The 24,025-nt window shown below is 37.3% G+C and overlaps 1 protein-coding gene across 1 annotated transcript in view; it reads right to left on the bottom strand.

Moving 5' to 3' along the window:
- Positions 1-6,346: 6,346 nt before the first annotated feature.
- The window catches only part of LOC141362546 (protein O-mannosyl-transferase TMEM260-like), a 64,420-nt gene continuing 46,741 nt past the window's right edge, over positions 6,347-24,025 (bottom strand). The window contains exons 11-16 of the mRNA XM_073864785.1: positions 19,981-20,152; positions 19,400-19,539; positions 18,152-18,328; positions 12,849-12,902; positions 12,655-12,739; positions 6,347-6,603 (exon numbers count right to left, since the gene is read on the bottom strand). Coding sequence (XP_073720886.1) covers positions 6,349-6,603; positions 12,655-12,739; positions 12,849-12,902; positions 18,152-18,328; positions 19,400-19,539; positions 19,981-20,152 — 883 coding nt within the window. The 3' untranslated portion in view covers positions 6,347-6,348. The remainder of the gene's footprint in view (positions 6,604-12,654; positions 12,740-12,848; positions 12,903-18,151; positions 18,329-19,399; positions 19,540-19,980; positions 20,153-24,025) is intronic.

Below are 24,025 nucleotides of genomic sequence, written 5' to 3'. Positions count from 1 at the left end.
ATTTCCTTGGACTTTTGGGGATTTATGAACAATTTGTTTTGTTTTGGACAATTTCACCGAAGCAGATAAAGGAACAATTTTGAAGGTAAGTAAATACCCTAAATCGGCGGCGCCCGGTTTAGGTAACTAACAACTAGATTACAGTTTTATGACTGCTATTAATCATATGATGCTTTGTGTGAAATCCCGAAAGTCTAAGCTTTGAAACAATGTGCCGCATGACCGTATATTTCGAAGATTTAATGCTTCAAAGTTACAATGACGTTTATGCAGGCTCACGTGCAAGGGAGGGGGTGTGCCGTGTACGGCACAGTGTTCCTTATCAGGTTAAACAACGATAATAGATAGTAACAAGATGCGGCACTGCTATTATTATGGGGGAAATGCAACATTCAATATGGCTGCTCTAGCAACAGTCCCACCTTCCGGTAAAAAAGCCAATCATTAAAAGACTTTTGTCTCTGGGTTCATCACCGAAAACATGGCCGCCGAGTGCTACAACTTTCCTTAAGGGTCTTAAGTTATTGTCTTATTGCTTGGTTATCTCTAAAATTTCCTTCATTGGCAGAATGGGCAGCGAGACATTTGACTTTTGGCTTCTGAAATACTCAGAAAAGCATCTTCTTCACTTAAGACAGCAAGTGATCTGCTACACTGGACAACAATTTTGTCTCCTCCAGTCTGTAATATGACATGTACATCATAGCCAATTTCACATATTGTGTTTCCAACCTTCCCACCTTCCTCCAACCCCCTCCTACAGCAGAGGAAAGGAAGAAGAGGAGATTGGGCCCGCAGCTAAAGCCCCCTTTTCAGGCACGCCGCTGGTGAGGTCTATCGGCAATGCACAGAGAGTGGAGGTGTCGCTTCTGCTATGGCATTTCGGACAGTATCTACTTCTCTCCGGGTGCGGAGGAGAAAGGAGAAACAGTGGGGGTATTATCAGAGAGGGATGAGAGCAGCGAAGGCATTTTTGTCTTTTATTCCCCTCCTAAGCCTCGGGCTTTGCTCCCAATCCGATTGGTCGATAGAGCCAGGGATGTAAATGAAATGCAAAGAGGAATAAGGCTGGGTTCCCATTTATGTGTGTGCGCGTGTGTGTGTGTACGAGCGCTGCTCTCTTTGGCTCTTACTGGGGGTTTACTATTCACAAGGCCTCTCTCTCTCACCTTCTCTCTTTTGTCTCAAAGTCCCTGTGCTGCGATTTTATTTTTGTCTGTCAGCGTCCATTTGCCTCTTTCTAAGCACTTCCTGTCCAATCGTGCCATACACACCATCCTATGTACTTATTACTTTGTGCTTGCTCACTGTCTTTGCCGTCTCTCTCTGGCTGGGCTCTCGGCTCTTATCTGCTCAGACACCACACATTCCAGTGTTGCTGTGGCTCCCTGCCTGCATCCACAGTCACGGCAATTCCATGGGTTCACACAATCCCTCAGATGAGAGAGAAGCAAAAAGAGGGATGGGTTGGATGGAAAGAAAGCAGTTCAGAGGAGAGGTGAATGTACATGGGTAAGGGTGATGTCTAGTGTCCATTTGGATTTCTTAGAGGGTTTGTAACAACACATTAGGATTGAAACATTTAGAAACACAAAACCAGATCATTGTATACAATAATGTTCATTAACATCAATTGCAGCTTTATATTCAACATGAATTGGCATTTGCAACCCATTCTCCTATATTTAATAAAAAAACAAGGTAACATTTAAGTTAAAGTAATATTAATAAATGATGTAGCAGTATTGTTTATTGTTGACTGATGTTAACTAATGCATAAATTAATATTACACAATAAAACCTTATTCTAAAGTGTTACCAAAAACATGAAGGGAAGAATTTCAGTTTATCCATCAATAAATGATTGAGTTGTAAATTGACCAATTGAGTTGTTTCATTAACCAATTGCCTACATGACAGATGTGACATCATCCAAAGCAATGCTTTCAAAATTTTAATGAAAAATTACAAGAAAGAAAAAACTGTATTATTCTCTGCAACAATGAACACAAATAGTGCACAACAGGACCAGGAAAGTACTGTTTTTTGTGTATTTGTGTATATATGTAAAGGTATGTACAGCGTTGCTCAACAGCTTGTTGACACTGTTACATACTATATTTATGGCTAATGCACCTGTGAGGACCCTATTGTCATCCTATTGTTTGCACATTTACACTCCAAACAGAAAATCATCCATATTCGGTTGAATTTGGTTATTTTGCAAAAATTGGACACTGTGAACTTTTAAATACTCCATCAAATGAAAGATTATTTGATTCTAAACAAATTTGTCAACAGTATGCCAAGACACTGAAGATGATAAAATTGTGAATTTTCTCATTGGATGCTGTTGTAATGGCGAGATAATAAATGTATGACCAAAAAGCTAAACAGTATCACATGTTTTTCGTGCATTAAAAATTTCTGTAGAAATTACAGTATTACTGGCAGCTGTTTGCTGGTAGCTTACTGTAGATTTAAATTTATGTTATTTACGGGCAAAAGTTTGTTCAAAGTTAAATGAACATTAAACATTAACAAGTCTTTATCTTTACAGAATAAAACTATAAAAAACAGCCTTGTGCAAAACATCCTGGGAACCAAAATCTGTAAGGGATAAAAACGAAAAAGGTTGATGATGGTTCCCAGAATGCTTTGGACGAGGCTGTTGTTTATAGTTTTATTCTGTAAAGATATTTTTTATTTAGTTTGATGTTCATTTAACTTTGAACAAACTGTTGCCAGTAAATAACATAAATTTAAATCTACAGTAAGTTACTGGAAAACAGCTGCTTAACTCACTGTAAAAAATTGCTGTAATTATGCAGCTGGCTGCCAGTAACTTACTGTAGAAGATAAAGACTGAAAATGTTTCATGTTCATTTAACTTTGAACAAACTGTTGCCAGTAAATAACATAAATGTACAATCTACAGTAAGTTACTGGCAGCTAGTTGCCAGCAGTGATGGGCAGTAACGCATTAGAAGTAACGCGTTACTGTAATCTGATTACTTTTTCAAGTAACACGTAAAGTAAGAGATTACAATTGCAAAAACAGTAATTAGATTACTGTTACTTTCCCGTAAGCAGGCTGCATTACTGCGTTATTTAACCTTTTTTGTTTCGTGAGACTGTCTCGTGTCGTGACCTGAGTCGAGTGACAATGACATATGAGCGCCGCGCCATCAGTCAGTGTAGTGTTGAAAATGAAGAGACAACATGGAGCGCGAAAGACAACAGCGTTTAATGCTTGGAAGTACCGACATTACTTTGAGTTTAACTCAGTTAAAGGTGACAAAAACATCAGCATCTGCTGTACACTCTGCGTGGGAATAAAACTTTTATCTACAGCGAAAAATTCCCCCTCAAATCTGAGCAAACACCTAGCAAGCCGGCACAGGAATGTGACCGCTGACCCCCAGCTGACATGACCGCTGCAGCTCCATCTCATACAGTGTTACAACGTAAATAGTCCTCAGATTGTATATTATATTCTATTACAAGACGTTCATGCGAAATCTGATGTAAACAACAGACTATATATCTATATTTCATGGATTATACGCATTTGTGGACAAAAATGGTCATTGGATGTATTCTTATTAGACGGATTTTATGGATTATTCACACATCAGAAACAGACTGGATTATAACACAAAGGTAAGAAGTCCCGTTTATATTTTGCATGTTGTCATCTGGACTTCTGTCACAAAATACTACATTTATGATGCTAGAGCATCTGTATCTCAAAACAGAGACCATACACTGATGCTAAACCCATAGACCTTTTAAACGATGTATAGTAATGTTAATATTATTAATGTTTGTAGACAGTAGGCTATATAGATATTTTTAACAGCGTTAAAAAAAAAACGACGACATCATGCCCACGAATAAGTGCGCGTCAAGAGGTTAAAAAAGAGAATGTTTCCATTGTTTTAATTTTAGATGATGGAATATGCAGAAAGAATAGAATTAGGGTAAAAGGTCTGTTGCTTTATAGCATATTCAGGTTGTGCATCATGTTTATGAAAAGTAACTTAGTAAAGTAACTAATTACTTTTGAAAATAAGTAATCAGTAAAGTAAATGGATTACTTTCTTGGAGAAGTAATCAGTAGTCAGTAACTAATTACTATTTCCAAGTAACTTGACCAACACTGGTTGCCAGTAATACCCATTAATACTGTAACTTCTACAGAATTGTTTTACAATGTACAGCTAATTTTTCAGCTGTATTTTTCATTTATGGGGTGTGACTACCCAGTCTCACAAAATTATGTACCTATAGTCACGTCATTTTTTTATTCTTTTTCGTGATACTGTCACAAATTTCCGCGTTTTTTTGTGATCGTATCACAAATTTCTGTTTATGTGTCATTGTCACGTATTGGTTACTCAACTGCTTTTTCCTATTTTCAAACCATTTCCGCTTTCGATTCAGGGTTAGATTTGGTGTTTGCATTAGGATGTCACTTTAAGTATTGGTTTATACTATTTTTTTTACTATTATATTTTCTAAATTTTAAAACATTGTCGCCTGGCGTAAGGGTTAGAGTTGGGTTTGGGTAAGGGGTCATTTTATGTAAATCCAACCCTAAACTTTAGGAAATTTGTTACAGTATCACGAAAAAGAATAAAAAAATTACGTGACTAGGTACGTAATTTCGTGTGACTGGGCGTGACCACATGAATGTTACTGGTGTTGTCACCGCCATATCTCACCAACTGGCAGCAAGTGATTTGCTTACACGGGTTTGTTAATATCATACAGTAAGTTGCCTGTAGACAGTACATTAAAGATTACTTTTGTTGTATGCGTTCAGGAGATTTGAGTTTGAGATACTCTATATGCTTTAAATTTCAAGTTAAAACAAAGAGGACTATATACCGTGCTTAAACCAGGGGTCTCCAACGTGGTGCCCGCGGGAGTCTTTGAGGTGCCCGCCAAAGCACATTCTATGAATAGTCTAAATTGTAATTTTAATTTATTACATATTTTTCATATTAGCTCGGCATGGTTTACACAAGTTAACATTTTAAACAATACTAAAACATATCAACAATTAAAATAAAATAAAATCAACAAGTAAAACAAAAGTTTTGAGTAGATTTATTATATCAAAAAGTAGCCCTGCAGATTGTTTAATCCATTGTTGTAGCCCTGGCTCACAAAAAGGTTGGAGACCCCTGGCCTAAACCATAACCCTTCTGAAGAAATAGGTGGGGCCAGTTTCACCTATAACCACCAAACAAGACATAAACATCAACACTTTAAAATCCAGCTAAGTGACCCAGGGGGCTTGAGCCTCCTTGCTGTTTGCTGCTATGTTTTAACTTAAATCCATAGTGAATAACCATTAGTGTTATATTTTTGGTTTTAAAATAAAAGCTGTATTCCACAAAAGGCCACGTGTTACAGTGATTTGAATTATCAAAGTGGAACTAATAATTTCTCTCCCGAGTAATAAACATCAAGTAATGCTAACTGTGCATTGATATGAAACAACAGGCTAAACGTGGCTCATTCAATAGTTAGAAATGATACAGTGCTGTTTTATAAGGAAAATTGTGTTGTATTGGAAGATGATGGAGGTAGGCAGCACTAAAGGCCGAGAGAGGGAACTGGATGGGGCATTTCAAAATCTGTCCCAGATTAATGGGTCATTCTTAATCTCTCATGGTTGGACCCCCCCACCCAAACTCAATCTCAGACCTTGGTGATCTTAATGTGAGAGAAATACACGCGTGTGACAGTGGGGGAGGAAAATTATTCAAAGAGAGAATGAGAGCGGGAGCCTTTGATCATCAACGCAACGGATATTAACATACTGAATGTAAATTTTTTTATTTGTTGTATATGAAACACACACAAATATTTGTAAAGTCAGACTTGATTACGAAGAGTGTGCGTGTTACCTTCAGTGTGGCAGTATCATGGTGAACAGCAACAATGTGACAAACATATTGTATGGAAATATTAAGTCTTGGGTTTGTATTCAACACATGGAGAAAATACACTTAAGACTTAATTTGTATATTACAGACCTCAAGCCATATTTTATACTGTATAAAGTCTGTCAAACTAAATGAATGACTTTCTGTGCTATAACCATAATACAGTTGTGAATCAGTAGTCTCTACAATATAAAAGATCTCAGTACAAAAGTCTCATATTGTCCCATATTTTCAATCCATTTGTCTGTGAGAAAACTTCTCTGTTAAATGCAACTTTTTAACTCTGTATCTTCTTTCAACTCGTTTTTGCCTTTTTTGGCCGCCTGTATACAAGCTGACACATACCCAGTGTAGATGTTTTTAGTGTTGTTTTTTCTCAATTCCTGTCTCAGACCTTTTGTCGTTCTCTGAGTCTGTCTCTCTCTTTCCTGAGGTGTGAGATGGCCGAGCGGATGGCTTTGCTTTGGGTGTCAGTTGGTTCTTTCTGCAGGTACCGAGTAAAGTGGAGGATGCTGCGACTCAGAAGGGTGTCCGGACCGTAACTTCCGCCCCCTGAGCGCAATAAACGTTCTGCAGCTAGAGCTAGGTTTTTATCCCAGTTGGCTGGATAGTCTACCTGGGCGTCCACTATTTGACAGTACAGCTGTTGATTAAAAAAAGCACACCGATTAAAAGCTTTGCATAATACGAAGAAAAGATGAGGAGAATTGACAACGTTGAGAGTTATGGGGAGTAACTAGGGATAGTTCACCCAAAAATGAAAATTCTGTCAACATTTGCTCACCCTTAAGTTGTTTCAAATTCTTTATAAATTTTTTGTTCTGCTGAACACAATGGAAGTTATTTTGAGCAATGTTTGTAACCAAACAGTTATGGAGCAGCACTGACTTCCATAGCATTTCTTCATGTTCCTGCCTACTGCATGATTACAAATATCTTCCTTTGTGTTTAGCAAAACAAAGAACTTAATACCAGTTTTAAACAGCTCGAGGAAGGGTAAATAATGAAAATTTTTGGGCAAACTACCTTTACATCAACACTATATTAGCAATAGACCTTTTGCGAGTAGACGTCACAGTTACGTCACTGCAAGCTGCGCGCAATGTGGTGGCAGAAAAACAGTGGAAATAAATTATACACAAGTGAAATGAACAAGATAACTCACTAGAAAATGTGTTGTTGTGCTGTTGAGTGTCAGAACAGGAACGCCAAAAAAAAGATTCATTTTTATAAAATACCGTTTTGAAGATAAATGAGGTATTTATGGTTGCAATAAGCCCTTAAATGGACAGACTGGAGTGATGAAATCATCTGGAAATCTATTAATAATTAGAATAGAAAATTATTAGAGAAGATGCCTGGTGTTCTGTCTGTTCCCTCTATGTAATTTTTATAGTGTTTTCATCACATTGCGTTTATAATTTATTTAGAAAGATTAAAGATTTGAATGAGTTTTACTGAAAAGCAATAATATCACCATGATAAAATATTAAAATATGAATAAAATATTTAATAAAATATTGATAAAATATTTAATAAATAGTATTATATAGAATTATAGTCAGGGATGGGCAGTATTTCAAATACATGTATTTAAAATACGTATTTGAAATACAAAATAGTATTTTGTATTTTAAAGCCTTTGAAAAAAATGAAATGTAATTTGTATTCAAATACATTTAAGATGAGTATTTTTAAAATACTCAAAATACTTTGAGCCAGTCAACCAGTCAGGGTGCTGTTTTCATGCATCAACTAGTTCAGACCAGACACCAGAGTTCAGGTAAGCAAATATATCTGTGCAGCTTTTAGTGGGAAATAATTAAAATGTTGGAGTAGGAAAAAAGCAAGGGCGATTGAATTATTGGGTGTGATGTGATTTGTGTTATTATAACTGTCGCGAAAGGAAATTCAAATTCACACTTGCACGTTGGCAGGCAGTTGCACGTTGCATGACTGAGACAGAGTGTGGAACGCTGACAAATAGGCCTACACTTTCGACTAATATTTCACAATGTTCTTACCTCAACTTAGACAAATTAATACATAACTATCTATTTTCAATGCATGGAGGAAGAGCACTTAGTTTGCAACATTTCGACCTCAGCGCGCAGTAACATCTTCACAGGAGTGATGATGTTACTGCGCCAGAGGTCGAAGTGCTGCAAACTAAGTGCTCTTCCGCCATACAATATAGTTTTAATTTTTTATTCACTTAAAAATCACGTTTTATTTTGTGCCACCATACTTACTCGTGTAACTACTCATGTAACAGTCTTTGAATGGGGAAAACATGGAAGTGTTTGGTGGCTTCTAAATTCTTCCCTGTTTAGATCCTAAGGAATAAATGGGACTAGGCTAAATGCTAACACATTCATGACATGCTGTGCAAAGATGAAGTGCACATATTGAAAAAAGATAGGCATGTATTCATTCATATAAGTTGAGGTAAGAACATAGTAAAATATTGAAAAACTGTGGTGTTTTCCTTTAAAGGCCCTTTCACACGTGACGCGGCAAGTGGTGGAATCAGCACACAGTTGCTGATTTCTTTTTAGCTTTGTGCAGTTGAAGCCTTGTTTACACTTTTGCAATTCGCATGGCTCTACTCTACGGTGTGAACCTGCAGGTTCCTCAGTAAACCTACAAGACTTTTATGCTTGACGTGCTCTCCGTTGTATAATTATATAAATGACAGAGGGCGACTCTTGAGTAACTGTTCTCAAAACGATCAAAAAGCAGCGATGAGAGAAAGTAGATTGCCGAAAAAAATTTCAAACACTCGTCTCGTGAGAAGTAAATACGTGGATTTCTTCACATATAAACTGTTTAGTTTGTGGGTCGACGACACATGAAAAAGATTTTATGATGTTTTTATGACACATGTCATGAATATGAAGGAGATTTTATGGACCTTTATGACAACTGTCATTAAGTGTCATTTGTTCAATTTTGTAATTTTTATTGCAAAGATGGCGTGGTTTGAGATGTCTTTATGACAACTTGACATTAACCCATACATCATAACTTGTCATTACAACTTGACATTAACCAAGACAAAATAACTGACCACTTTTTACCAGTGATACAAATTGAATTTGTCATTAAAATGTCATTAAGTGTTAATACTCTGTTAAATAGTTTTATAACAGCATCATGAATATTCTTCAGTTCATAATGTTTATTTGACCGAGTATTAATAATATTTGACATAGTATCAACACTTAATGACTTTAAATCACAGTTTAATGTAACGTTAATTCACAAAGCTAGGTAGTTTGTTAAGTTTGATAATTATTGTTTATGATTTATAACAACAAGTTGTGTTGTATTGGTTTATGTGTCAAGTTGTCATAACAAAGATATCTCAAACAATGTCATCTTTGCATTAAAAATTACATAATTGATAAATGTGCATAAAATCTTCTTCATGTTCATGACAAGTGTCATGTCATGATTATGAAGGTGTCATGTCAGTCTTATGCACACCCCTTCAAGTAAAGTGTTACCAAGTTTTTTTTCTAGTTTTTTTATTTCCTACAGGGCAGGGGAAAGCTATACGTAAAATAAAATTAAAGTTTCTAAGCAGTTGCACACATCTAAATGCTTTTTGTCATGCAGAAATAGACCCAGATAGATTTCAGCATAATACAGTAGGGATACTTGCACTGAATCACCAATTTCACATGTATTTTGTGTATTTTCAAAATACAAAATACTGTATTTGTATTTAAATACATTTTTCCTCACAGTATTTTGTATTTGTATTTAAATACATTTTTCGACACAGTATTTTGTATTTGTATTTGAAATACATTTTCATGTATTTATGCCCATCTCTGATTATAGTATTGCTTTTATATGTACTTTTGCAAATCATACTGTAAAAATAATTGATTTACCAGTAAAGAACAATACATATACATTACATGCATGCACACATATCAGTAGCCAAGGCATTTAAACTTTTAATTTATCTAAAAAATAAGCGTAACGTGATGAAAACACTATAAGAAACATTACTCTAAAGGGAAACAGATTTTGACAGAACACTGGATCCATAAAAATCACAGTTTAACGCTAAAAAACTACTACTGCAGAGCTGTCACTTTCTGCCACCAGTTGGGCTCCGCCCACAAAAAAAAGTCATCTCTGTTTGCAAACACGCAAAAGGTCTATTATATCACCAATATCAAATTATGCAACAAAGATCTCCTACTTCTGAAGCTCAATGTTAAAGCACTGTGATGGCAGCCCAAAGGCTGTGGTTTGATTTCCAGGCAACAATTCTTTATACTGATAGAATGTATCGCATGAATCCACTATAAGTGGCTTTGAATAAAATAGTCTGTCAAATTCCTGAATGTAAATACAGAACAGCATTTAGTCTACAAATAATGACGCCATACTAATAATCTAGCTTTGCTGAAGGAAATACCAGTGCATGCAAGTCATCAAAACAGTTGAGTTAGTTTTGAGTAAGCATAGTTTAGAGACTTTCTTTGGTTGTGTGCATGAACTGCTGTATCATAGTTGTTTTGCTACTGTCATGGCCCTCAGTGTGCAAAATATGCCAGTATAACAATGTTACTGTTGCTGAAGTTTACATAATCAATGAAGAATTTATCAGTTCATTTTAAACATTGATGTCTTAGAAAGTGTCAAATATACAACTAATACTTATACAGGTTTCGCACACCTTAGTTAACTTCAAATTCAAGGACCTTTCAAGGACTTTCCATGTCCAATACCCTCAAATTCAAGGACTAAATGTCATTGTGTAACATTGTGTTACCTTTAAAGATACATTGTTACTGTTCCCTTTCGAGGGAACTCACGCTGCGTCACTGCGGTGACACTTTGGGGACACCTCCAGGGGTAAGTGCGTCTGAATGTGTATATCAAATTCAACCAATGGTGAGGCTTAATGACAAAGACAGGGTGACACGGGAGCCAGGAAGTATATCGCTATCTGAAATATTGTCAAAGACGCAGCGCCTCGTTCCCTTCTCAGGGAACAACAGTTACATACGTAACCCGAGACATTTTCATTTGTCAAACACAACTATGCAAAAAAGCATTTTGGTATGAATCAACATTTGCATACAGAAGATATAAGCATTTAAAGCGAACAGTTTAGCACATGTGCTTAAAAAGTCTAGAATTTATGGGCTCTATCTTACACCCGGCGCAATGCAGCGCAATGCGCGACGCAAGTGTCTTTTGCTAGTTTCCACCCTGCGCAAATATAATTTCACGTTTAGCGCCACGTTGTTTAAATAGCAAATGCATTTGCGCCCCCTTTTGCGCCCATGGGCATTCTGGTCTGAAAACGAGGTGTGTTCAGGCGCATTGTTGGCGCATTGCTATTTTTAGGCAACTAAAATAGACTGCGCCATTGACCAACAAAAACCTGGTCTAAAGTCTAAAGTCAATGACACAATATGTTTTTTGTTATTTAAAGAGCGCATTAGTAATATGCGCCTAAACGGGACGACAACACGGGTTTGCTTAACACATACATGAATGCGCAGCAGCACAAAAACGCTTTTAAATATAAAAGATTAAAGGATTGAATGTAAAAGATTATTATTGAGTCTCTTGGACATAAATGAGGACTAATTATGAGACGTTAGAAGGCGTAAAGAGCTGCTTCACCTGCAGCCTAATAAGTAAATAAATGCTTTGCTTTAGACAAATGCATCTGTTTTTAAATGTTTTTTTTTTGTTTGTTTAAATGCTACCTCACGGATTTATTGTATATATGATGACTCTGTACCTGTGGATATGGTGAGATTAGAAACATTTTTAAGTAATGCTTAAAAAAACTGACGCTGTCCAAGTGCTGAACCTTGCGTAGAGCCGTTTGTAAATTCTTTATCTCCTGTTTGTTACAAATAAAGTATTTTTACATTACAAACCTTTTCTTACATACTTGTAAATTATTTTTTGATGATATTGGATAGCCATACATTTAAAGCAATTAAAAGCCTGCTTTTTTACTTCCATGACTAAAAGAAAATGGGTTTTAAAGGTTTTAATGAAAAAATAACAATTTCAATACGTGAAAAACAACACAATTATTTAACATTAATCTTAAACTGGGGATCTTCTTCCTCCGCTTAGTTTTTCAGTTTACAAAGTCCGTCATCTAAATACGGATTAGACATAGCGCCAGCGCAACAGGCTTTTAAAAGGGATGAGAGCTGAGACTCTCATTGGTTTATTGCACGTTACGCCCAAAATACTCCCATTAATCATTAAAAAAATAGGACCAACCCTTTTCGACCATGCGCTCGGCGCACAAACAATTTTTCCCGTCGTTAAATTAGCAAAAGTGGATTCGGACACGCCCATTTAGACGTTGCGCTGTGCGCTTCACAAAATGCGCTTAGATCGTTAAAATAGGGCCCTATATGATACTGTCCTACACTACACAGGGAATAATATGGATTTTTTCCAGAAAACTTCTTGCATAAAATAGATTCAAGCACTTTCAATGACCTGTATCTATGTAGGTATATTTTCAAAAACTTCACAGGGCCATTTTCCCCCAGATTCACATATTTTCAAGGGTTTCAAGGACCCGTGGAAACCCTGTTATACCTAAGACTTTCATAAATGTTAATACAGTGCTGCTTTGCTAGCACTGTGATACTTATTATGGTTATGTGTGATGTCATTTCCTCCTCACATTATAAGAGAGCTCGTATAGACGAGCCTGTGGTTCTCTCTCCATCTTCTCAGCCAGGTCAAATAGGAAGAAGGCCGTTTTCATCCTAAACAGTAAGAAAATAAAGGCACTTAGTGTACATGGAGTTTTGGTGAAGGTACAACACCAAACAGTAAGCAAACACTGATGAGAGCAGTAGACTGTGAGTGTATTACCTGGCCTGCCACATCTCTTCATTTGCAACTCTCTCCCAGGAACCGAGATGAAAGCTGTCATGATCAAATAAAAAAGCCACATTGCTTCTAAATACATGTGTCATTCATCTTCTGAGATGCTTAATGCGGTCCCAAACATGAGGCGTTTGGGTATTTACACAATTGAACTATCGCATTCTGTACCCGAAAAAGCTCAGATAGTGAAAACTACAGTATACATTCATCTAAAGGATTATTAGGAACACCATACTAATACTGTGTTTGACCCCCCTTTCGTCTTCAGAACTGCCTTCATTTTGCATGCCATTGATTCAACTAGGTGCTGAAAGCATTCTTTAGGAAAGTTGGCCCATATTGATAGAATAGCATCTTGCAGTTGATGGAGATTTGTGGGATGCACATCCAGGGCATGAAGCTCCTGTTCCACCACATCCCAAAGATGCTCTATTGGGTTGAGATCTGGTGACTGTGGGGGGCCATTTTAGTACAGTAAACTCATTGTCATGTTCAAGAAATCAATTTTAAATTATTCAAGCTTTGTGACATGGTGCATTATCCTGCTGGAAGTAGTCATCAGAGGATGGGTACATGGCGGTACCCGGTGGGGTCTTCTGCTGTTGTAGCCCATCAGCCTCAAGGTTGTGCGTGTTGTGGCTTCACAAATGCTTTGCTGCATACCTCGGTTGTAACGAGTGGTTATTTCAGTCAAAGTTGCAAAGTTGATTCAGTCGGCCCATTCTCCTCTGACCTCTAGCATCAACAAGGCATTTTCGCCCACAGGACTGCCGCATACTGGATGTTTTTCCCTTTTCACACCATTCTTTGTAAACCCTAGAAATGGTTGTGCGTGAAAGTCCCATTAACTAAGCAGATTGTGAAATACTCAGACCGGCCCGTCTGGCACCAACAACAAAATTGCTTAAATCACCTTTCTTTCCCATTCTGACATTCAGTTTGGAGTTCAGGAGATTGTCTTGACCAGGACCTCACCCCTAAATGCATTGAAGCAACTGCCATGTGATTGGTTGATTAGATAATTGCATTAATGAGAAATTGAACAGGTGTTCCTAATAACCCTTTAGGTGAGTGTATATATTAATAAAAAACATATAAAAGTAGTTGTTAATGCAGATAATTTTGTACATTGAAAGCTCATCCGAACTGCAGTATTACAAGTATGAGATAAGGTGGTAATGTCTTGACATATTCATACATTTTGATGCTCGCCTATACTGCACCAGTTTGGGTTAACCTAAACGTGTCCCTTTTAAAAGCAATAGATTAACAATATTAAACAAACAATGCTACAGCTATTGAATGCGCCTCCAGTATTTCATAGAGGAAATGATAATTAATCATAAAGGTAATCTTATTGAAATTCCCCAAACTTTGGTGCATCATTCATTCATTCACTTGTTTTCAAGTATGCATCAGTTTAATACACTGACCAAGTTGGTGACCTCATCGGAACCCAGTGAGATTCCCCTTTTGTACACATTAAGCATTTTTGTACACATTAAGCATAAGTTTAAAACCAGCCAGTAATCCATCGGATCACATTCTGCATATTTTCAAACCATACAACAGCTGATCTTCAACTTCGTCTGTCTCTGGAAACTCTCTGTGGCGAACGACTCCCATATTTTTGCATTTCTCCCTCTCCACTACATGGTTAATAAACGTGCGGCCTCTCCTTCAAAGGAATATTTTAGCGTGTGACTTCCCCGCTAATATTTGGCTGGCAGGCAGGGATGGACACGCTTGTAGTGGGTGAGAGGAGAGTAATGTCACACCATTCAACCCCGATTAACTTGCTGAATACCAGCCGGCTGCAAAAAGCCTCAGTGCTGGAGACTGAAACTAATTTGACTTTATACACAGATATTGACACGCGGCAGTTTAGAAAGTCATTAGGGTGGGGTCAGCGGACTAATAATGACTTTGAAGCTGGAAATGGAGGCTGTATGCGCAGCATGAAGTCAGAAGAGTGCACTTTAATATTGGTAAAGACCAGAAACACTTCAACAGAAGTATGCAAGGGGAAAAAACAGGGATGGGGTGCACCTGATGAGAATGTTGACAAGAGTCATACTGTCTACCCCTTACAAAAAGTACCAGACTAAAATTCATGTTTGAGCTGCCATAATTTAAAAATACCTCGTACTGACATATCTTCACATATATTAGTGACATTGTTTTGTCTCAAGATGCACACCAGTATTGTAAGGTTTATTTCTAAAAACTGCTTAAATGTCCCAGTATACCTAAGGCCTAGTGCACTAGTGGTCCGCCAAACCCCCCCAGTGGTCCGCCAAAAGGTGACCTAAATTAGGCAAGTGTTTATACAATCGTCGCTTATTTAAGTAGATTTTTAATGCACTTGTGAAACTGTGATATCAGTTCTTGCATTTTGTTTGAATAACATAAAAATGGATCGGTGGCTAAACCAAAGAGGAGTCAAAAGAAAACATCAAGCGTCAACTGAAAGCAGCTAAAATCCGCAGATCTATTAGTTTTGTAATGTACTAGTTTTTGTTTCATGTGTAAAATCCCTGTAATTTTAGTGATTTTGGACATTAAGGGGAATTTTTTTTTAGCATTTTATTGTTACCATTGTTACAACCATAAACTTCATATACCCACCACCTCAGTTTTAAACTAATGGCTCTTTGGAATGACATTTAAGGGCGTTTTGCAGGTAAAATTTTTCGACGAATTTGTGCAATTTGCTTGTTGATAATAAACATTTAAACTGTTATCCATTGTATTTTATGTTGTTGGGTATCACAAAACCCGAAAAAGTATGAAAAAGTACAGCAATTTGCAATGATTCTCCTTTCCCTCACAACGCACTGTATGACGTCACGCTGGGGAGAGAATTGACCAAAGCCGCCTTGAGAGCATTGAGAATGACTATAGAAAGACGAGTAAAGTACAGTTCTGATAGCGCAGATTATAGATAGATAGATAGATAGATAGATAGATAGATAGATAGATAGATAGATAGATAGATAGATAGATAGATAGATAGATAGATAGATAGATAGATAGATAGATAGATAGATAGACAGACAGACAAATAGACAGACAGATAGATAGATAGACAGACAGATGGATAGGCTAGTATAGAGAGATAGGCAGACAGCCAGATAGCATTAACGTTAGCATATCTTCGTGTAGAAAGTAAACAAACAATTAACATACTCGTGCATGCTGGCTTGAGGGGGTCCATGATCCTGCCTGAAATGGGGCGTAACTTTATGCGATCTTCAGCACAAACGGTTTTGGCAGCATGTCTCTAATCCTGGAAGGTGAGTGAAGCACGTCACGTCTGTTCGCGGGGACCAGCGACCCAAACGCACTCACTTTCTTACAGCCAGTAGCGGAATGGCAATCGAGAGAGTCGGGTAATAGTGATAATAGCTATACATTTCGAGTTATATTAGCAACACCGTCTGGCGGCGTGATGTGCGCCGGTTCCCGCAGCCCGCTGGTCAAACTGTGCAGGCAGCCTCTCTGCTCAATAAAGTATATAAAAGTGCTCAACCTGTTCGGCAGGTCCAAGCATGTACAGGATTTATAAAAATACGGTGATCAATGAGCGGTTCCTCCTCAAATGGCATAGTCTGTCGTGATGTAAAAAGCCGCCGAACGCCTGTTTATTATAGTATGTATGCGGTCGGATCCGAGTATGCTGCAGCTGCTGACTGCTGCTGCATAAAATGATCGTGTGATTCGTTATAATCGCATAAACAATATAACAAAGCATCCTTTTATTTCACAAAACAATATATTTGAGATATTATTTGATAGACTAGAAAGTGTGGATTAAGGATGTTTAAAAATCTCTAGCCTGGTGGTCAGGACATGAATGGATCAAATCAGCAGATTTGCGAAGTTTTATTTATCTCCACATATATCATAAATAATAATTAGCAAGGTAACTTTGCAGTATAACACATTATATATTTCCTACGATGTATATATGATTTCCAAATTATATACGTAAGTATTAAACAGCAATAAATGTCTCATCTATCTCTTTGGCTCTGGCTGAGGCTTTCTCCACTTCTCCCCAACGTGACGTCATCGCAGAATTGCGTTAAAAAAACCGTTAATACCAAAAACGTAAAAAAAGTGGTCTTTAAGACCATTTTTGAGACATTTTAAAAATTATACACATATCTTGAGTGATTTATGTACCCATTAATCAACAGTGGTGGTTAACCTGCAACATACACTTTAAGTGGGACCTAGGCTGTTACAGTATGTTTAATTGCAGTTTTTTTTCCACATGTGCACTTTGTTGTTCATATTAAGCTGCAACTCATTTCACATTTACTTTTTCAAATGAAATAAAATTCATATAATAATTTCTGAACATAGCATTGCATTTGTGTTTAAAAAAATTAGTTTAGTTTTTGACTTAAAACAGTTGCATATTAAACTTAAATTTAGCTTATCCTTCCTATTTTGTTGTTTTTTTGGGGGCGTGTTAGAGTGGGATTCTGTTAGGTGGTCCTCAGAAAAATATTGGAAGATGAAGTGGTCCTTGGGCTGAAAAAGTTTGAGAAACACTGATCTAAACCCTTTCCAGGAAACCGCCCCTTTGCAGTCTACACATTGTAATGTAACATATTAAAGGCATAGTCTACTCATTTTCAATATTAAACTATGTTATTACCTTAACTAAGAATTGTTGATACATCCCTCTGTCATCTGTGTGCGTGCACGTAAGCGCTGAGTAGTTATACGAGCAAGTTTGGTGGTACAAAATGAAACGTAGCGCTTTTCTAATATTGTATGGCGTAATAACACTTATGGGAGTACTTCGACTCGGCGCAGAAACACCCTCCCTCTCCCATTATGAGAGGTAGAAGGGGAGCGGACTTTTCAGGCGAGTCGAAGTACTCCCAAAAGTGCTATTACGCCATACAATATAGTTCCTCTTTTAAATCCGCTTAGAAAAGTGCTACGTTTTATTTTGTACCACCAAACTTGCTCGTATAACTACTCGTCTTAAATAGGAAAAACGTTGATGTGTTTGGTCACTTCTAACTTTATCTCTAAATGGTACCATTGAATGAATGGGGCTAAGCTAAATGCTATCGAAGTGTCGCAGCGCGCTCCAACGCTTACGTGCATGCACACAGACGACAGAGGGATGTTTCAACAATTCTTAGTTAAGGTAATAACATAGTTTAATATTGAAAATGAGTAGACTATTCCTTTAAAGTCTACCAAACAGAAGATAAAGGCTATTTCTATGAAGTAAACATACACTAGCATAAGTGATGTGCTACCTGTCGTGTGCCTCGCTCCAGTTGTAGAGGTGCAGTGTGCGCTGGGACCATTTCTCAGGGTCAAATGGGGTCTTGACGGGTACCAGCTGCTCACAGACGCCCCAGGGCCAACGAGAGAAGGTCCTCTCCCAGCTGGGGTCGCCCTCGGTTAGACCGATACACATGAATACAGGCCTGCTGTAGAACACCAGAGCAAACGCAGCTAAATTCGACACATAACCCCTTAGTATCACTCTAGAGAACTACTTGGAGCAGGAAACATTTTAATAATAATCTCTATGCGAACAACAAAAACATTTTAACAGGATGTAAGGCTTAACAGGTCATTGTTAAGATAGTTCAGGATGCTCACTGGTTAATGCAGCATCCCAGCTGTAGTAAAATCTTTGATTTAGCTGTGATGTGAAATGTTAGTACACAATGCACACAGCACCCATAGTGGATTTTGGCTTGCAAATTTAGGTTATTTTTTTGGGTTGTGTAACAGCAAGGGAATCTGTCTTTAAGGTGAACGGATTAAAGAATTTGGGTAATAAAACAAGCCTTACATTTTTTCTTTAATGTTATACAGTAACTCAAGTAGATGTCACCAATGCTCTAACATTGCACTTTGGCCATGAATAGATATTTACAATTTAACAAACTTTGTTTTATTAATGTACATTTAAATAAACATGTAATTTTCAACTATATATATTTTAATAATTCTAATGAATATAAACTACTGATCTGTTACATAATTACTGTTTGTAACCATGTTATTATAATGTTTGTAAATGTCTTATTAATGCTTTCTTCCTTTTTTGCTTTTTTCCTAAACAAAACTGTTCAACCACACCTCCCGAAGAAAAATATTCACATTTTTGTTTTCTTATAAAAAATAGCATGACGAATTTGCAAACAGAACATTGCCATACATTTCTCCATGTGTTTCCCCCTTTGTTTACTTTATTCTCTCATTACTGTCTACCAGGAAAACCCTACTTTTTATTGCCCCCTTCTTAGAGACCAGGGGCTTTACCAAGGAAATACTGCCGTCTGGTGGAGGGAGGCAGTATATATTCTTTATTTTCTTTGCTTATTTTCCCACCGGAATAAGGTCTTAACTACAGGTGGTTTGTAATTGTTTAAAACATTTTGACAAATACACTAAAATACCTTATATAAGTGCTTTTTGGGTAGTAGCATATACACATTACGTATAAACAGAGAACCGCTTATGTATGTGTGGGTGTGTGTTAAACGTACTTCATATTGTGCTTGAGAAACTCTTCAATACTGAATGTTTTCTTTTCGGCACTGTTGATGGGGTCCCACCAGCGTCCGGGAAAATTTACTCTGGGAAGATGTTTCTGGAGTTTCTCCACGTACCAGCCATACGTCATCATCTGTATTATATAAAGGAAATTCTTATACAACAAAATCAACACTTGTTCATGTGCGTGACGGGCCTGTTTGAGTACTCTTTGCTGAATGATTTTTTTAGATGACTTCTGATGGATTATGACTGATTCCAGAGAACACACAAACCATTAGTTTATCTTGAATGCCCTGTATGTCACTTTGGATATACGCATATGCCAAAAGATCAATTTCTAGCAAAAATGTAAGATATTTTAGAGCTGAATTTTAAATTCGCTGTAGCATATAAATTATCCATCTTTTTTTTTTTAGATTTTACTCTTTCATATATTTTACTTAACATTCACATTTCATGTATTTTATTTACTTGCTTGGAAAACACAATTTTGTGACTTTATCTCTTGATATTTCCAGATTGTCCATTGTAGTGGCTTGAGAAATAAAAACAGGTGCCACAGATGACTGACCTCCTGGTCAACAAGGCTGAGGTCTGGCCGGAGACCCTGGCAGTAATGGAGGTAACGCAGCGTGTTGCCGGGGAGATCACCTCGCGTCAGCACCAGAGATCCTTCCGGCAATGAGAACACAACTTCTCGACCAAATCTGTCCACAACGTCATTGCCGCTTTGATCACACTCTCTGTTGACACACATACACAATACATAGTAAGAAAATTCAGTGCTGCCCTTTGATGCCAAATTATATTTTTCCCATTACGGCACATTATAGGTTTAAATCATGTGCTGGTGTACATTATTTAAACTACGTCAGATATTATATATTTTGGATATTATTTTATAAACATAACTGTTCCATACATAAATTAACAATGAGATAAGGAATTAAAGCCTATACCATGTGGCTACGTGGTAAACGCATGATGGAACTGAACATGGCACACCTTTTTGCCAAGTCATTAATAAAAAGTGTCATCATCTTTCTTAAAAAAATTTTTTTAATTGAGTAAATGAAAATTGGGTTCTTATGCTGGACCACAGATAAACTACAATTTACTTGAAAAGTTACTATAGGAGCATAAGATCATGGACAATTGTTCTACTATAGATGAAGTTAGTGGCGCTCCAAAACTTGATTTCAAACATTGCTCAAAATATGAAAAGTTTCAAAACACAATAAATCCATATTGACTAATTTGGATAAAAACGTGTTTTCTATACCAAGAAAGTGACATGATGAAAACCACTATTTTCTGTTACAAACTTTAACATAGTATCTTTAGGTTATAATAACATCAAAAATTTAAATAATTTTATTTTCAAATATTTATTATAAAAACTGTATTGTTTTTTTAAATGCTAAAAATCTATTGAATCAATATAAAAGTTATTTTTAAGTAACAAAGTAAGTCGACGTATGACCTCGCCTCTGAACTTCAATATTAATACGAATACCATATATACATTCAATCAGTCATCACTCCCAAAATGAATTCAACAGATCATCTTGTTAATGCTATAAATTAATTACAACAACAAAATATCATCATGAACAAGAACATGAACAACAATATCACACTAGTTCATAGAATGTCCAAAATAACATTTCCCTTACACTCAACTTTCAAGTGTGCATTTAGTTGACTAGTGGTATACACTGATTAAAAAACAAACATTAAAGGGGCATTATGTAGCTTATTAATTAAAAAATCTGTAAGATAGAGTTTTCATTTGTATATTTATGAGCCAACCATAATGTATTAGAAAGAATGACAACTTGACTGTCCTCCACAGTTGTCTTTTATCAGCCTGTAGGCTCTTTTGTGTGTTGAGGAGTCGGGTCCGAATTGGCACGAAAATTCAAAATTTGACATCATGCGCGTGCTCGTCTACTTGGGCGTTCCATATAGACGCGTACGCCAGCCATTAGTAAAAAGCGGCAATCGCTAGCATGTTTCAAATGGACTCTGTAGACGGAAAGAAGCGACAAACCTTCAGCACAATACAGACACTCACGGAAACTCCTCGTAAGTTTAAAAAAAATCCTTATCTAGTGCGGCCAAAATAGAGCGTGACTGGCGTCGGGGCAAAGACAAGAGTAAACATCGGATTGGCATTTGATTCTTGGTGTCAAGATTTTTAAAGACAGAACCCAAACACAGGCAGCTCTCAACAAAAATTAGTTTTAATATATAACAGAAAGCCCTCGAGGGAGCAAACAAGACAAAACTTAACATGACATGACATGACATGACATGACCAAAATAACCAAAATACCAAACACCTTGAAGACACTGGAGACAATGAACGAGCCCAAGACTTCTTCTTCTTCTTCTTGTACTGTTTATTGGCGGTTGACAAGCCAACTTATGGTGTAACTTGAAGACACTGGAGACAATGAACGCGCCCAAGACTTCTTCTTCTTCTTCTTGTACTGTTTATTGGCGGTTGACAAGCCAACTTATGGTGTAACGAGCCCAAGACTCAAAACACCAGGACATTAAATAGGGAAACTAATCAAGTTAAACAGGTAAGAGGAGTAACTAATAATGAATAATTAATTAGATAACAAGGGGGCGGGGCCACACTAAAAACTGGGAAACACATAGCACACACAACTGAGGTCAATATAGGTCCCCAATAGACATCATAACCGAGAGGTAGCAATGCCACGATCCTGTCACAATAAACAAGACACAAAAATACATGAAAGCTGCCAGGATTGTGACACTTGGAGGGAGCTCCGGTCAGCGCTGGCTATAAAAACAGACCCCGAGCTAGCTTTCTTTCTACTGCAAAGGTAAGACATAGTTACAGGCCATATTTTATTGTTTTTGTGGTGTAATGCTAACGATAGCATGTAGCAGGACCGTTTCAAACGTTACTGTCTTATATGAATTATCTTTATTCAGAGCATAGGTGCATTAAGATTGTGAGTGTCGGGAGTGTGTTTTACAGTGTAGTGTTACAAAACTTTTAGAAGTAACGTTAGACTTCTGTTGAAAATATAAAGTAGCACTACAACATTTTACTAAAATATGGTCTGTCAAACAATAACCTTACAGTACTGTTACTTTTCTTAAATCTGTAAACATATTGGTGAATCTCAATGAGCTGTCTGTGGTTGCTACGGCAACTCTGGTTGTTGTGGTCGTGCTCGTACGTGTGTGCCCACAGAGAACGAGCATGAGACTGGCTGCAGTTTCTATAACGGCCACTGGTGTCAGTAACAGTTAGAAATTTCAGAACCTATGTAGAGCTCCTTTAATGGCATTAATCAAAACACTTACTTTGTCAAATTAAGAACACTGTCATTGCTGCTGTCATTGGGACGTTGTCGCTGAACTTTTTTGACAGCGATCAGCGGTAAAATGTTTTGGTCCTGCTCAATTTTCGTTAACTTCACGTAAAATAAGGGAAAGTTTTTCATAAGATCCCCTGGGGTCAATGTGTTAGCATGACAGAAGCTTGATGCTGTCGCGTGAGAACAAGCAACAGCCGGCATTTTTCAGTCGCCTGAGTTCCTCTCGCGTAAATTATTCGATTTTAATGGCTTACGTTTCTTCCCCGGCACAGAAAACCACCACAGGTTTATCAATACCATCAAAATTATATTTTGTTTTTGTTTGTTTGTTAGGATTTTGTGTGTATTCAAAGCACTGGCATTATTGTTTACAATGTGATTGGTTAAGCGGATTTATTGCATTCTGCAAAGAAAGAGGACTAACATTTGTCACGGTTTGAAAAAAGAGAGAAAAGATGACAGAATAACACGGCAGATCGGATTTTGCGTAAAAGGAAGAATTTACTTTTTAATACTGACCAGATATGGAACCAAACTCTTCATATCTTCCTTTAGAAGACATTTATACAGGTTTGGAACAACTTGTTGTGGGTGAGTAAATGATGACAGAATGTTCATTTTTGTTCTGCATTCCGTTCCTTCGCATCTCTCAGAGCAATGAAGTGAGAAGTGATGAAGTAAAACATCTCTCAGCTGTAATAATAGGACTCGGACAGGTGTGATGAGCGCTGACAAGAATGTCAGTCTCATGTTTGATCAAAGCGCTGCAGTACTCGGCAGCGATGTACCAAACCTGACCGTTTTAATCTACATGACTGTTGTTGCTAGGTTCCCTAATCAAGCACAGAACTGGGCTGCTTTATTCTGCATGACTAGCGTGACCAGGACAGCTAATCAAGCATAGAGTCAAAGCGGTAGAAGTGCTTTTGCTTTGATGTGTGCTAAAGCATGGACAAAACTCATGTCATGACCTGACTGATTGACCACAAATGTATGGCAAACTCCAAATCAGAGGGTTAAGCAGGCAGGCCTGTGATCATACAATGGCTCATAACAATGTTATTAAGATTTTTACCTGAAGAAGTAGTTTTGTTGGTGTTTGCCAATGCAAAAGCTGCCTTTACAATGCTAGGCTGCTGTGGGTGGTTGTTAGGGGTAAAGGGGTAGTTCACCCCAAAATGTTGTCATTACAAAATCTTCCTTTGTGCTCAGCAGAACAACAGGATTGGAACAACTTTATAAATGCACCCA

The sequence above is a fragment of the Misgurnus anguillicaudatus genome, unplaced genomic scaffold, assembly GCF_027580225.2.
Source record: "Misgurnus anguillicaudatus unplaced genomic scaffold, ASM2758022v2 HiC_scaffold_28, whole genome shotgun sequence".
Classification (NCBI taxonomy): Eukaryota; Metazoa; Chordata; class Actinopteri; order Cypriniformes; family Cobitidae; genus Misgurnus; species Misgurnus anguillicaudatus.
The sequence above is the reverse complement of the archived record's forward strand: the minus strand, read 5'-3'. Positions and strand labels throughout refer to the sequence as shown.